Source organism: Anabrus simplex, chromosome 5 (genome assembly GCF_040414725.1).
Source record: "Anabrus simplex isolate iqAnaSimp1 chromosome 5, ASM4041472v1, whole genome shotgun sequence".
Lineage (NCBI taxonomy): Eukaryota > Metazoa > Arthropoda > Insecta > Orthoptera > Tettigoniidae > Anabrus > Anabrus simplex.
Window position 1 is genome coordinate 305,865,317 of NC_090269.1, and position 16,053 is coordinate 305,881,369.

General features: G+C 37.1%; 1 protein-coding gene across 10 annotated transcripts in view; it reads right to left on the minus strand.

Moving 5' to 3' along the window:
• Positions 1 to 2,546: 2,546 nt before the first annotated feature.
• ClC-c (chloride channel protein 3) overlaps positions 2,547 to 16,053 on the minus strand; it is a 376,006-nt gene continuing 362,499 nt past the window's right edge. For all 10 annotated transcript variants that reach the window (XM_067147496.2, XM_067147494.2, XM_067147491.2 and 7 more), the window contains one exon: positions 2,547 to 4,678. In XM_067147496.2, the coding sequence (XP_067003597.1) occupies positions 4,588 to 4,678 (91 nt within the window). In that variant the 3' untranslated portion in view covers positions 2,547 to 4,587. The remainder of the gene's footprint in view (positions 4,679 to 16,053) is intronic.

Sequence of the window (16,053 nt, forward strand, 5' to 3'; positions counted from 1 at the left end):
CCACATAGGTAAAATAATCCTAGGCGCCGGGAATTCCGCGGTGTTCCTCACATAGTGGGTACTAATCACAGGCAATGCAGACCCATGGCGTCACTCATATAGTGGTAGTAATCACAGGCAACGCCCAGACCTGTGGCGTTTCTCACATGATGGTTCTAATCACAGGCAACATTAGCCCGTGGTATTTCGGGTTATCTTCCACATACAGTGGTACTGATCACAGGTAGTACGCGCTCTCTGCTGTTACTAAACATAAACCTATTGTATACTTAACATAGTGGTACTACTCGCAAGTAAAGGTGACCCATGGCGTTCCCCGCGTGATGGTATTAATCATAAGTACTTTCAAGGTTCTAGTTCAATCATCCCTTGGTCGCCTCTTACGACAGGCAGGGGATACCATAGGTGTATTCTTTGTCTGCGTCCTCCACCCACAGGGGGCTGTGTGTTTGGTCCGTGACAGCTATTTTATTTCGCTCAAGTCCGCCAGCAAGCCAGTTAGGACCCCCCCCCCCCAATATCCACCACCTGGGACACGTGGGAGTACCACCTCTCCCCCTGCTACGCCAGCATAGTAGGTTCGTGGAGAAAAACTCGAGATCCCGCTTCAGACTGCCCATCACTACTTTTAAGTTTATCTTTCAAATATTTTAGAGAAATTACCACATCTTTTCAGTACAATAAATTATGTATTTGCTTGTTAAAATATAGAGGGACATGTTTCATCCCTTCCTCTGGGACATCCTCGACCACTAATCAAATTTTTTTTTGCTAGGGGCTTTACGTCGCACCGACACAGATAGGTCTTATGGCTACGATGGGATAGGATAGGCCTAGGAGTTGGAAGGAAGCGGCCGTGGCCTTAATTAAGGTACAGCCCCAGCATTTGCCTGGTGTGAAAATGGGAAACCACGGAAAACCATTTTCAGGGCTGCCGAGACTAATTAAATGAGCACCATTCCAAAAGCACAAAAATATACACCAAGATACGATGTGACAATGTGTTGCTCTTCCTAATTACAGCTATATTACAATAATAATAGAATACCTTTCATTAAGTCTTTGGAGACAATGTCTTTATGAATGTTAAACAGTCAAATGAGCCCATGTAGGGCAATAGTATTAACACAATTTACAACTGTAGCACAATAGGTAACAAAAGGTGTCCTTAAAAATGTAAGTATACGTGTTAAAAATATGGCAGAAAGTTCTAAAATGAATAACAAATCAAATTTTTTGGCTGTTTTTCATTAAATTACCTCATAATAAAAAACCAAATTTCAATGTTGGAGGATAGTCCATACAAGGTATAGTTATATGATGGAACATTTCAAAAGAGACAGCAGAATGTTTCTAAGAAATGATATGCTATATAATTGCTATGAGTGGAACTCCTTTCAAAACAATCATTTGAAGGAAACTCTTGAAGAATTGAAATGGTGAAAAACTGGCAAAATATGTTTATGCAGATTATTGATGCATATAGAAAAAGGCATCTAAAAAAGAAAAGAAAAGGGAGGATTAAGCCAATTGCCAAGAAAAAAGTAATGTAATGTTAAAAATGATGTACTTGAGTACTTACTTCCCCGCTAGACTCGCTTGGCGACTGGGTGTGTACTGGCAGGCTTCTGGTCATGCAAGCCAGCAACTTAAAATTGTTTTCAGGTATGCTTTAGTGATGAATCAGTGTTTGAAGTCGCTGAAGAAAGCAGTCAATTTATCCGGAGGAGACCAGAAGAGGAGGTCCGTCAATGTGTTCAACAGACTGTAAAACACCCTACAAAAGTAATGGTGTGATGCGTTATGTCTGTATATGGTACTGGATGGCTTTACATTGTAGAAGGTACTATGAAAAAATACCAATACATACAAGTACTCACAAAGCACCTCTTACCCCACATAAAGGAATGGTCCTCTTTATGCACATTAGTGTACAATAGTGTACTAAAAAGTAATGCAGTTTTTGAAAGATTTAAATTTTTCAGCGCTCCCATGACCAGGAAATAGTCCAGACATGAATTTGATTGAAAACTTGTGGGCAACAGTTATGAAGAAAACAACCACAACCTAAATCAAGATTTGGCACCATGATGAAGAAATTAGAAAAAAAAAAAACCTGTCAAACACTGGTTGAAAGCATGCCAGCTAGAATAGAAATGCTCATTTCTAACAGGGAATGCATACAAAATACTTTAATAACTAGCCTGTAGATGCATATCTTGGCTAATAAAATATTGTAGGTGATTTTCAGAGCTCTAGTCTAATCATCTGGTCACCTCTGTATATAAACGTCTATTAGGTAGTTCTCCAACAAAATTATTGTTGTTGCTATTCAGTATTTTTATCATTGCATTTTGTTTATTTACATACAAATTTCTCTGGAGTAGGGTGTTCCGAGAGTGAATAAAGGGACATCATAGTAAATGAGTTGGCAACACAGATTGAGTTCCAAAAAACATGCTACACTATCAATACTTTCTATATGGTCTCACAGGAATACTCAGGAAGGAGGTTTGGCATAAGAACTGGAATGCAAACAAACTAAAGACTTCAAGTAGAATTTTATAAAGAAATATAGTCACATGGAAAAATGGTAAATAGAATTACAATACTGAGGCATTACATAATGTTTCGACATTTTATTAACAGAACAACATAACAACTGGTAGTAAATAAAATTTTACAATATTACAAAGGAATATAAGCCACAAACAAAAATATCCAAATCTAGCAACAAGTTTATCCTTCAGCAATTTCTCACCAGTCTGTGATGTTCAACTAATTCCGTGTGTATAGGGCACTGTTCGATATACAGCTCACAATACATCACAACATGGGAAGACCGAATAATACCTGCCATACTCTCTTGTAAAATTTCCATGAACAAGGTTATACACACCAGGCATAGAGGTAAATATTTCATGGTAATTATTACCAGCCAAAATTGATGAGCATTACAGTTGACTAGTCTCATTTGAATGCAAAGGTCTGCTTCGTACTGAAGCAAACTTAAATTTACAGACATTGTTTCTTTGTTGAATTTAAAACTTAATTAAAATGAATGTCTTATACCATATGAAGCAGATAAATGAGTAATTTCCTCATAAAGGAAATCTGACAACCATTGTGTGATTAAATATATAAACAACATATAAATAACATATCAAACTATAAATGAGATAAAATTTTAATAATGCTAAGACGGAATAGTTAACATTACATTGACTAACATACAATGTGCCACTAAGATTATGGAGGGTATGACAACATGCATTCATCATTCCAGGATTCAGTAGAAATGCAATGTATGAAGCTGAGCAAAGGACCATCCAAGTGAGGGGCCAATATTTACAAAATGAGTTATCAAAAACCACTGCAAGTAGAAAATATCATTTGGTGATGGGATCTGAGCCTGGACTAAACAAACATCGTAGTACAATGAATCTTTTCTATCTAAATAAGGAAACCCTACTCTAAACTACTCATAAAAGTCTCCATCTCCACTTTATTAAAATATATCACTCATTCTTGAAATACATTAGGCTTAAAAGGTAAATATCACACACTATGTACTGAAAAATTCCAATCATAAAATTACACTTAAGATTCCTAAGAACGATACCTAAAGCAACCAAATTATCTTAGCTTAAAATGACTTATCAAGAGTCATTTCTCACCATTTCAAATTTGCAGCAAAAATATTTGAGTGAATCATTGCTAGGTATACACCAGGTTCCAATACCATAACTAGACAACAGTTTCGACTTGTAGTATAGAAAAAAAAGAGAAGGGCAAAATTAATTATACTCTGCCCAAAATATTACTCAAAACAATACAAACCAGTGTGTTCATTTTGTAAGAATTGCCAAGCCTATCTCTTTACCTTCGAATTTAATTGGAATTAAGACTTCAGAACTTTTCTTAATGGCTGTAGCATTCAGTACTTTAACTATTACAGTGTTTATTACAAGAGAGCAAAAATGCCTCCAATATTGTATGGAAACTAATATATAACATACAAGGTCTTTTTTACAATTACATTGATACTTCCCCTTTATGGCATTTTTAATTATGGTAATTTTCAATATGAATTGAAAGTAGCAGTCATTTTCTCGGCTCTTTAAAAGAATAAAACCGATTAAAATGTAACAGAAGAATGTATATACAGTACATATTTCCGCAATATACAGAATAATAAACAAATAATCAAAATATGAGTTTGCAATAGTAAACTGAACAAACCTAAAAGTTTGTTTCAGTGTGCTGTACCGTATGCCATTTTTCGCTCAAGTTATTCTTACCACATAATTATTGTTACAACAGCTCCAAGAGGTGAAAATAATTAAAATCTTTGTAATAAATATGCTCTGAACTATTCCAACCTAAAAACAGGTAGGAAATATGTATATAAGGGTATTACACACAAAAGTGCTTCAACCATTCTCTTCACAGACATTCACTTTTACAGCATTCATTCATTCTGAAAAACTTCCAGCCACACTTCATATTGGAAGTTAGAATCAGTTTGGCTAACCACAACTATACTATGTTTTTATTGTATTCATGATTAACAGATCACACAGTTCTTCAGTTAAATTTCACTGAATTTGGATCTTCATTGTCCATTTGCTTGACGTGCCTTAAAACATCCTTCTTAGTTATGACCCCAAGAAGACGTCTGGAAAGAAGAAAATATCAATATGAGACACACATTCATACCACTTGTAAACTGGATATATAACAACCCAGAGTTCTTCCTTGGAGGGTTTCCAGAAAAGATGAAATTGAAAAAAGATTTATTAATACAATATGTACAAGATGTTATGGAAGACTGGAATGCAGTGGTAAGCCAAGGAAGAGAAGGTAATACAGTAAGAGAATTCGGATTGGGACGAAAGAGGAAGTTGGCTGGTTGAATTCTGCACTGATCATAATTTAGTCCTTGCTAATACTTGGATCAAACACCACAAACCAAGGCTGTATACATGGATGAGACCTGGAGACACTGGAAGGTATCAAATGGACCTCATTATGATCAGGCAGAGATTCAGAAACCAGGTGTTGGATTAGACCTTCCCAGGAGCAGACATGGACTCTGACCACAACTTGTTCGTCATGAAATGCTATCTGAAGCTGAAGAAATTGAAGAAAGGAAGGAATGCAAGGAGATGAGATCTCAACAAGTTGCAAGAAAAAAGTGTGTGAGGAATTGTCTCAAGGAACATGTTGCACGAGGACTGGATGGAAAGGCTGAAGGAAACACAACAGAGGAGAAATGGACAGTCGTGAAGACTGAGGTCAGTAGGACAGCTGAAGAAAGGTTAGGCAGAAAGGAAAGATCAACTAAGAATCAATGGATAACTCAGGAGATACTAGAAATGACTGATGAATGATGATGATGACGCTTGTTGTTTAAAGGGGCCTAACACCGAGGTCATCGGCCCCTAATGGTATGAAATGAAATAACAAAAAATTCAAATTCATCCACTGACCAAAATAAAATTAAAAAATGTCATGAAGAATGAATTGATGGACATGAACCCTACAAAAAAACAAAAACAGTGGATCAGACTCAAAAAGAAGGTAGTTAATTAGAGTATTACTGACCAAGGGACCATTTATAAAGCACAATGATGCTTGATGTCTCAAGGGATGCTAAATTCACGTCTAAGGCCTCACAGAATGGTACACGTCGCGAGTAAAGTAGAACCATGGTATTTGTCAAATTGGGGTACTGATCAAAAGTAGCGAAGACTCACGGTGCTCCACACAAGATGGTACTACTCACAAGTATTGCAATTCGTACAGGGAACGCAGACCTATGGTGTTTCTCACACAATGGCGCCACTCATAGCCAACGCAAACCGGTAAGGCTCCTCACCTAGGTGTACTAGTCACGGGCACCGGTATTCCCGCGGTGTTCCTCACATAGTGGGTACCAATCACAGGCAACGCTGACCCACGGTGCCGCTCATATAGCAGTACAACTCACAGGCTACGCCCAGACCCGCGGTGTTGCCCACATGGGTACAACGCACGGGTACTGGAATCCACCAGGCCAGGCTTTTTACTGCAACTAATCACAAACCTATTTCGTACCAATTTAGTGATACTACTCGCAAGTACATGCAACCCATGGTGTTCCCCGCATGATGGTACGAATCAAGAGTAGTTTCATGGTTGTAATTCAATCATCCCTTGGTCGCCCCTTGTAGTCGCCTCTTACGACAGGCAGGGGATACCACGGGTATATTCTACATGTGCGTCCCCCACCCGCAGGGGGTAGTGTGTTTTATTTCCCTCAAGTCCGCCGGTTAGGACACCCCTATCCACCACCTGGGACGCGCCACGTGGGAGTATCACCTCTCCCCCTGCTACGCCAGCGTAGCAGGTTCGTGGGCGAAAGTACAAAAATGCAGTGAATAGGAAGTGCAAGATAGCTAAGGAAGATTCTGCACACAGGAAAATCAAGGAAACCTTTAGAAAAAGAAAAACTATTAGAAGTGATAAGCTTTAACAGCTTCATTTCAAGTAATACTAATCCCGTATTGACTATAATCAATCAATGAATATTAAAGATAAACTTAAATATTATTAATTATTAATTAAGTGGTCCACCTATTCAATACAATATATAATTTATTATATCTAGTACATGTTTCGTCCCCTAAGGGACATCATCAGCTAATAATAAATTAACATTAATATATCAGAAATAAATATTATTAAAATTGGAAAGAAACATTAAAATTTTTTTGACATTTAAAATAAGATCTTCGAAATTGTGTTAAAATTGCAAGTCATAAGACAGATAAAACAGTTAAATTGTCCATATTTCTCTTGTTGATGTTCTTGGAAAATACCAGTTTGCTTATAAAATCTTAAAATATCATTTATTGTAAATAGCACACTTGAAGAGTATCTATTGGTAAAAGATTTGTTGAAACTTAATAAGCATTCCTTCGACGGTATAATAAAATTTAAATGCTTCAGAATTTAAAGTCAGATCGGGGCCGTGATGGTAAAGTTCTGTGTGGTAATGGATATAATTTTATTCCTTATTATTGGCCCCGATGTGCGGAGAAGGACTCACTTCTACCGAGGTAAGTGTGTATTTTCCAAGAACATCAACAAGAGAAATATGGACAATTTAACTGTTTTATCTGTCTTATGACTTGCAATTTTAACAAAATTTCGAAGACCTTATTTTAAATGTCAAAAAAATTTTAATGTGTCTTTCCAATTTTAATAATATTTATTTCTGATAATGTTAATTTATTATTAGCTGATGATGTCCCTTAGGGGACGAAACATGTACTAGATATAATAAATTATATATTGTATTGAATAGGCGGACCAATTAATTATAATATTTAAGTTTATCTTGAAAATTCATTGATTAAAGAAAAACTAGGTGTATGAATATTAAGAGCTCAGATGGAAAACCACTTCTAGGGAATGAAGACAAGGCAGAAAGATGGCAGAAACATATCCAACAGTTGTATCAAGGTAAAGACACAGATGATATGATTCTGGAACAAGAAGAGGTTGTTGATCCTGACAAAATGGGAGACCCAATTTTGAGGTCAGAATTCAACAGAGCTTTAACAGGGCATCTGGAATTGATGGCATTCCTTCTGAATTGCTGATTGCCTTAGCAGAAACTAGCAGGGCAAAGTTATTCCATTCAGTGTGTAAGATGTATGAGACATGAGAAGAGCTATCTAATTTCCAGCAGAATGTTGTTATACCTATTCCCAAGAAAGCCAATGCCAACAAGTGTGAAAACTACTGCACCATTAGTTTAATACCTCACGCCTGCAAAATTTTAACATGAATTATTTACAGAAGAATGGAAAGACAAGTTGGGAAAAGATCAATTTGGCTTCACAAGAAATGTAAGAAAATGTGAAGCAATCCTGATTTTATGTCTGACCTTAGAGTATCGATTAAAAAAGAGAAGCAATGTACATGGCATTCATATATCTAGAAAAGGCATCGATAATGCTAACAGGACCAAGCTATTTCTGATTATGAAGGTGATCGCATCAGATATCAAGAACAAAGAATTATTTACAATCTGTATAAAAATCAGTTTGCAAGGATAAGAATCGAGGGCTTTGAAAAAGTAGCAGCAATTCAGAAAGGAGAGAGGCAGGGCTGCAGTTTACATCCCCCCCCGGCTTTCAATGTTTATATAGAACAGGCAGTAAAGGAAATCAAAGAGGAATTTGGAAAGGGAATCACAATCCAATGACAGGAAATTAAAACCCTGAGATTTGCTGATGATATTGTTATTTTAACTGAGACTGCAGAAGATCTGGAGATACTGTTGAATGTTATAGACAGTCTCTCGAGGAAGGAGTACATGATGAAAATAAATATACTGTGCAGTCGAACGAAGACAGGTGAAGCAGGAAATATTAAATTAAGAAATGAAGTATTAAAGGAAGTAGATGAATATTGTTACTTGGGTAGTAACATAACGATGGCAGATGTAAAGGGGACATAAAATGCAGACTAGCACAAGCAAGAAGGCCTTTCTTAAGAAAAGAAATTTACTCACTTCGAACATTAAAAAAGGAATTAGAAAGATGTTTCCTTGAAGACTTTTGTATGGAGCATAGCATTGTATGGAAGTGAAACATGGATGATAACTAGCTTAAAAACCAAGCTCAATAGCTGCAGTTGCTCAAGTGCGGTCAGTATCCGGTATTCGGGAGATAGTGGGGTCGAACCCCACTGTCGGCAGCCTTGAAGATGGTTTTCCATGGTTTCCCACCTTCATACCAGACAAATGCTGGGAATGTACCTTAATATTAAGTCCATGGCTGCTTCCTTCCCAGTCCTAGCCCTTGCCTGTCCCATCGTCGCCAAAGACCTACCTGTGTTGGTGCAACGTAAAGCAACTTGCAAAAAAACTAGCTCAAAAAGAAAGAGAATAAAAGCTTTTGAAATGTAGTGTTACAGAAGAATGCTAAATGTGAGATGGATAGATCAAAATCACAAGTGAAGGAATGCTGAATTGAATTGGTGAGAGATCAATTTGGCTAAATTTTACAAGAAGAGATAGAATGACAGGACACATCTTAAGACACCCAGGACTTGTTCAGTTGGTTTTGAGGGAAGTGTAGGTGGCAAGAATGGTAGGGGTACACCAAAGTATGAATATGACAAGCAGATTAGAGCAGATGTAGGATGCAGTACTTACGTAAAAGTTTAGAACAGAATAGGGTAGAATGGAGAGCGGCGTCAAACCAGTCTATGGACTGATGACTCAACAACAACAACAACAACAACATATATGGTCTGATTTCAAATGTGTTTGTTCTTTTCCATTACTTCACACAGTTAAATTAGTCAATCTTCACCAATTAAGCACTGGAAAGGAACAATCAATTGCCAAATCAAGTCATATAGAGAGACTTCACCCATGTAAGGTAACCAAAGTGCAAGCTTCAAAAGTCTGAGACAGATCATCAGAGAATGAATTAATGCAATTGGCTTTAGATCCAGAATCAAAGCTTTTTAGTGAGAACTTCTACTTTCATACAATAACTACTATGGGTCAACAGAATATTGAGAAGTTGCTAGAATTAGGGCCTAGGGAAACAGGAACATACCCAGAGAGGAAGCTAGGTGGACTGAGGTTAGGGAGCTTCCCATCTGTAAATTCATCCGTCTTTTATTCAATAGTAACAACGTATTTACAATACCATAACTGAAGAACCTATTCAAAGTAATCCAATAAACTCCTATTGGCCTCGTATATACAACTGAGAACATAAAATCTTTTACCCACAGATAATATAACAGAAACACAAGAAGTTCTAGAATATAACATTTGAAAAATACATACTATAAAAGGAAACAGCCTTCAACTGGCCATAGGCCCCTGCACTACAAACCCACCACATCCACACAGCACAGCACACACAGAAGCACAACACTAATCCAATTACACACCCATTCACGGCCACAAGCATTAACCTTTCACTCAATATACACATGCACCATTCACTCACGACTTACACTCCGATGTTCGCAGCCCAGAAGCCTTCGGTTCGAAAGGAACCTCCAAGTAGATGCTCTAGAGAGCGACAAATAAATAATGAGGACCAAATGCTGAATACAACCAGCCACCAAGACTACGATTGAAAAGGGAAGGGGAAGGAACAGGAGGGGGAACAACCAATGTAGAAACAGAAAATACACTCAACTCATAGCGCAGGTGCACTTCAAGTGTCTGTAAGAGTCTTTTGAGTCTGAGAGTGCAATTAGAAGTTTCTCTTTATACAATTTTTTAAATACAGGAAAACATATGTGATAATATCCACGAATCTCCATTACACAGGCGTAAGGTAGATGTCTAGTGTACAATAAGTGAGACCCAAATAGAAGGTCCTCTATAGTGCCAAGTAATCTATAGGTGGGCAGGCACAAGTTATCACTTGACATTTGTAATTCACGTTGGCACCACTAAAAAGTCACTCATCAATCAGAATGACCAATCCACTAGTTTTTATGCCAGATCAAGTTAAACATTTTATATACATTAGTTTGTATTTCATTTTGAATAGTGCTTATAATCTTTTATTCAGAAAAACATGAGCATTTTTTAAATATGCAATGTTTTAGCTAGTCGTAAAATAAAGAACTATTTTCATTTGATTGTTGTTGGCAATATGGCTCGTATAGTGGTGCCATCTACTACTAGCCTGACTACCGCATTGTAGTATTGCCGATTTGTCTGTTAATAGCATGTGGTCAGGTGTCATTCGCAAGTTTATGAAAGTTTTGCTTTCTTTGCGAGATAATTGTGAAGCTTTTTTTGTAACTAATAGAGTGGGATGTCACAAAAACTATAACACAGTGGTGAATCGCAAAGTGATAATCCTTTGTGCCGAAGAATGCCTCTTAATAGTCAGGGATGTGAATTAGTGCCTAGAACTCGCGAGTTTTGTGAGAGGGAGAGGAAATTCTTACACTTGTATGGCTATCCCACTGTTCCTGCAGATCAAGTTGTGGAATGCATATGTCAAATATTAGGGCTTTCAAAGCGTAGTGTTATTCAGAAAGGTGTTCATCTCTAGAAACTGTAAGAAAAAGGGACTGGAGAACCTAACAGTAGCAGAAATGGATCTGATAGTGGGGACTTGTTTCTTAGCACTCCAGGAAGGAAATGAATTAAGCCACTTACAGGAACTGATTCTTGCAATACGAAGATACGTGTACGATTATTACAGCTGCAAAATTACTAGCTTTTCTACAGGAGGTATAACTCCCATAAAACTGGTACTGCGAGCAATAAGTTTCCGAATGATAACAGTCCTAAAATCTCCAGTAATCAACAGTCTCGGAGGGGTGCCAGATTAATAATAGCGCATGCAGGTTCAGCCAGTGGTTTTGTGGAAACTGGCAATTATCACTAAGGCAAGAACCGTGTTCGTTTCTTAAATTGATTTTAAGAAGCTCTTCCGTTTTGTCACTGTTATGCACAATGCAACTTACCACCCCGTAATACTGGACAAGACCCTTACTTCGAGCACCCATAAAGAACTGTTAGTGGAATGGCTGCAGGCAAGAAGTATACCAGCCAGCCTTATATGCACTGGTGAAACAAACCGTTTCACCGTTGTATGTAGTTGAAGTAGCAAAGGAACAAGCACACAAGGTTATTAGGTTGCCACCGTACCATTGTCACTTCATGCCCATTGAATTGGTATGGGGTGAAGTGAAACATTATGTTTGCAATAATAACAAGTCCTTCACAATTATTGTTCTGCGAGGGTATTGCTCGAGTGGATGCAGCACAACATTACTTAACTCTGCAATGGCAATAGATGACTAAAACATACCTACCTGCCAACTTTACAAAACCAAACGTCAGGAAAAATCAGGAGAAATCAGGAGATATAATTTGTCAAAACTGTTTATTCTACATGTCCTGTGCAAAACAGTATTATGATATATTTATAATACTTATGTCTTAAAGCCTGACTGTTGCTATACGAGGCTACAAGGCTAAAAATTACACATCTCTATTTCCTCACAGGAAGTATGTGAGTGAGATGATCGGTCTCTGATAAACCTTCCGAAAATAGTATGAATTAATGCTCCACATGTGTGAATCAGTCATGCCATTATTTAGCAAATGCATAGATTAATATATTGCATCAAGCCCCCATGCGATTATGCAAAGTGCAATGCTATATGTATCAAATAACTACCTGATGCAACCGTGCTTCACTATGGAATTCTCAGAAAGACTGTTCTTATAGTTTTCCCAACTGAAGCCTATAGTCAACATAGGTCATTACAATGATGTCAGTATGAATGTTGCAACTGAAGCAATGCTGTCATATGAAATATTCGATAAAATGAAAAAAAGCACATTTTCTCACTTTTAACGAAAAGTACTATGGATTACATGTAAAAATCTCATGTTATGGTCCGTATTGAAATGTACTTAAAGTCAAATAATAATACTAGATTATAAATTCCACCTGTTCAATACATAAGAGTTTTTTATTTAAATTTAAGAAATAGTTCTAACATATTAGATATAGAGACATGTTTCACCCATGTTGAGGGCATAATCAGCCTAACAATCTCATCTGGGTATGATATATGTTAAGAACTATTTCTTAAATTTAAATTTAAAAAAACTCATGTATTGAGCAGGTGGAATTTATAATCTAGTATTATTATTTGACTTGAAGTACTATAGAGTCAATCTAACAGTTCAAAGTTCCAGATCTAGAATGACAAGGCCACAAACACTCCTGTGTAATTATACCATTTCAGTGTGCACACTGCTCATTCAAATCACTGCCTCAGAGTAGGGATTGAATACCTGGAATACTATGATGATCCAGTGTGTTACGTACCAGTAGTATCAGACAATTTATGAACCAGAGAAATAGCATGCTAAAGAAGAGAGATCTCTAACACCCCAGCTACTTCCCGTTAATATTCAGGCAGGCTGTTATACTCGATACGCACCTACGCAGCAGTAATCCCAACTATCGGAGATAAATGGCAGCAGAAGACACAAAGCACGTCACAACAATGGTCAATGTAATGTTATTGTTGATCAATTTTATGAACTTCCTATATTGCAAGCCTTCACATTTAGTTTTCTTCCGACTTTGTGACATTAGAGCATCTAATATAAAGTGAGTTGTCCTTTTACTCATGATTCCCCCTTGTGTTATTATTCATGCGATTGTTCCTTCATGACTTTTTTCTCATTCTTCACAATTTAAACACCATCACCACCAATATTATTATAGTGGATACGGTAAAACTGAATAAGACATAAATAATCAGAAATTGTATTCTCTATAACTTTTGTTATGTAGTACCTTTTGATATGACCAATAAGATAGGCAGGCATGCCAACTTTCAAAAGTGAAAAATCAGGAGAAATTTGTATTACGATACATCACTGATGGCAGAAAATGTACTAATTCATTATAATTCAATACATTAACAATTCTATTTTTCATTATTTATATGTGAATACTAAATACAGGACATACCTGAACTGTAGGAACATGTGATTTCTCATCCTTCAACATGGTGATCAACATTACGACTAATTGTTGTTCAAGACAACAGTAGCTGACTTAGCCCTCTTCAGAAACTCTGACTAAATTTTTGCTCAAAGCAGTTGCCTTGCTGAACTGATTTCAAGGTTAAAAGTTTCTCCAACGTTTGTTCAGACAGCAAGGATCTGAACTGTGTTTTTGACTTTGTGACTCTGCTAAAAATCCTTTCACATTGCTATGTGGAATTGATAAAATACCAAGCATCACCTTAGAAAGTCTGTCATATTTAAGTACACCATCAGCTGATTTCATCTGACCTACCAATGTCCATTGAACATCAGTTCTTCCTTTTGCCAGGTCTGTTTCTTCGAGCTGAAAGTTACAGAACTGGGAGTGCAGAATATCAGTTTCTTTATCAAAATGTTCCGTTTCACTAGTCAAAATGTTTGGACACTTGCTAATGAAAAATCTAAGGCTATAAAATGATGCTTTACTTATAGCAGAAATATTTGCAACTTCTGCATTAATTAAAACTTCATCTTTGAATGGAAATTTCTGTACCATGTAGTCACACGATGAAGAGAAACACTTTCTAACAGACTTAAAGAAGCACTTTTCCTCAGACTTCAAGATGCTCACTAAAACAAACGCAGAGTTCCCTATCATCAGATCACAATCATCCTTTTGATTTGCTGGAGTATGATAATCTACATCAAGGAGAGAGGAGGAGCTTTTAATAACTTGTGGTTTCACAAACCTTGCCATCACATTCTTCAATAGTTCTTCCAAAACTGACCTCAATAAGTGGATGTGCGGCATACTTGACTGAAGAGCTATGTTTGGATTCTCAAAAATATCCATTAAACTTGAAAAACAAAGCAAAAAGATTTATGTAAATTTGATGAAAGGAAGATTAACAGTCGTTCTTCACATGACAATGCATGGCTCTTAGTGTCATCAGTAGTTTCATTATATTTTTTTTTAATGAAAATGATGACTGGGTTTTCCTTTGAACTGAGGAATGAGGTGAAATGTTATGACAATCCTTTACCTTTTCAGACAAAGAAGACTCATCTGCACTGTGCTTAGGAATTTTGTAAGTCTTCAAAAGTTCCCAGCTGAGAATCCTTACTCACAATTTCGCTCCTGAATAAAGTAACCAAGGGGTCCCACTGCAGCAAAATTCTACCTAAACACCTTCTTAGTGATAACCATCGAGTAGACACATGCTTCAGAATTTTCCTGATCTCTGTGTTGTGTAAAGTCTGAAATTCTCTGAACGTTTCCTCCCTCTTTGCACTCCTTTCCAGATAATAAAATATATCAATTATACTTTCATCTACATTTACGGGCAAGCACACCGCACCCTTCTCTGCAGCAAGATTAATTAGGTTACAAGAGCAGCCTACGATGATTATGTTACTATTTTCCTGCTTCAAACATCCTGCCATGCCATTCTTTAATACTACAATTACTGGAGCATTATCAGCATCAAGAGCTAGTCAGTTTTTTAATGGAATGCAGAATTCCTGAAAAGTTGAGAGCAAAAGATCGGCAATGTTAGCTTCAGTAGCATCCCCTTCTAAATTAGGCACAGAGAGTAGACAACTCTGAATTTAATTGAGTTTAGGCCTAAAAAATGTTAAAACAATGGGATATATTTTCAAGTCGCTTTTATTGCTACCATCAGTAGCAACAGAAAATGCATTCACCTGCAAATGTGATACAATTTTCTCCCTTTCTTCCATGCACATTTCTGTAATGATAGCTGCTGTTTTCGTTCTAGCATACCCATATCGTTTAGCGATTTCTGAATCAGGAAACATTTTGCGAAACCAAGATCCCGCATGATTGGCACAATTTACAGGCAGGTTACGTTCTACCATAAATGAAGTAAATAACGCCTCGGCATTCGTCACAGGATTTACAACTCAGTTTTTACATGAAAAGTTCAGTTTCTGGTTTCTTTCTACACACTGGACACTCTCCTTATGTTCTTTAGTTTGCATATGCTTGAATACATCGCACTTCCCGCCATGCGCAACTGAAAAATCACACCTACATATAGTACAGTATGTGAACGTTGGTCCCTTTCTGGATTCACTCAAACATGGAAACTCTTCCCTATAAGCACTTTTAAACACTGCATCATATTTCTTTTTTGACATTTTGGCCAAAACAAATTAAGACACAACACGAGCACTTCTGCAGGTCTTGGCCTGGGTAGAACGACTACGATGTGCTACTTCTGAGGTTAGGTTAGGTTACTCCAAAGAGAATGTTACTCGCTTGCAAAGAGAATTACTGTATTATAGACCAAAGAGGAGCACATGACTGGCCACCATGCCCCGTACTGCCATCTGGTATCATTATTAGAACTACTATCGACCAGCCATACTCGCCCATATATCGATAGAACGAGGAATTCCGCGGGAGTTTAAAATAATATGAAAATTACCGATACTGTTCTGAAAATTAGGAGATCGGTCCCAGTGATCGG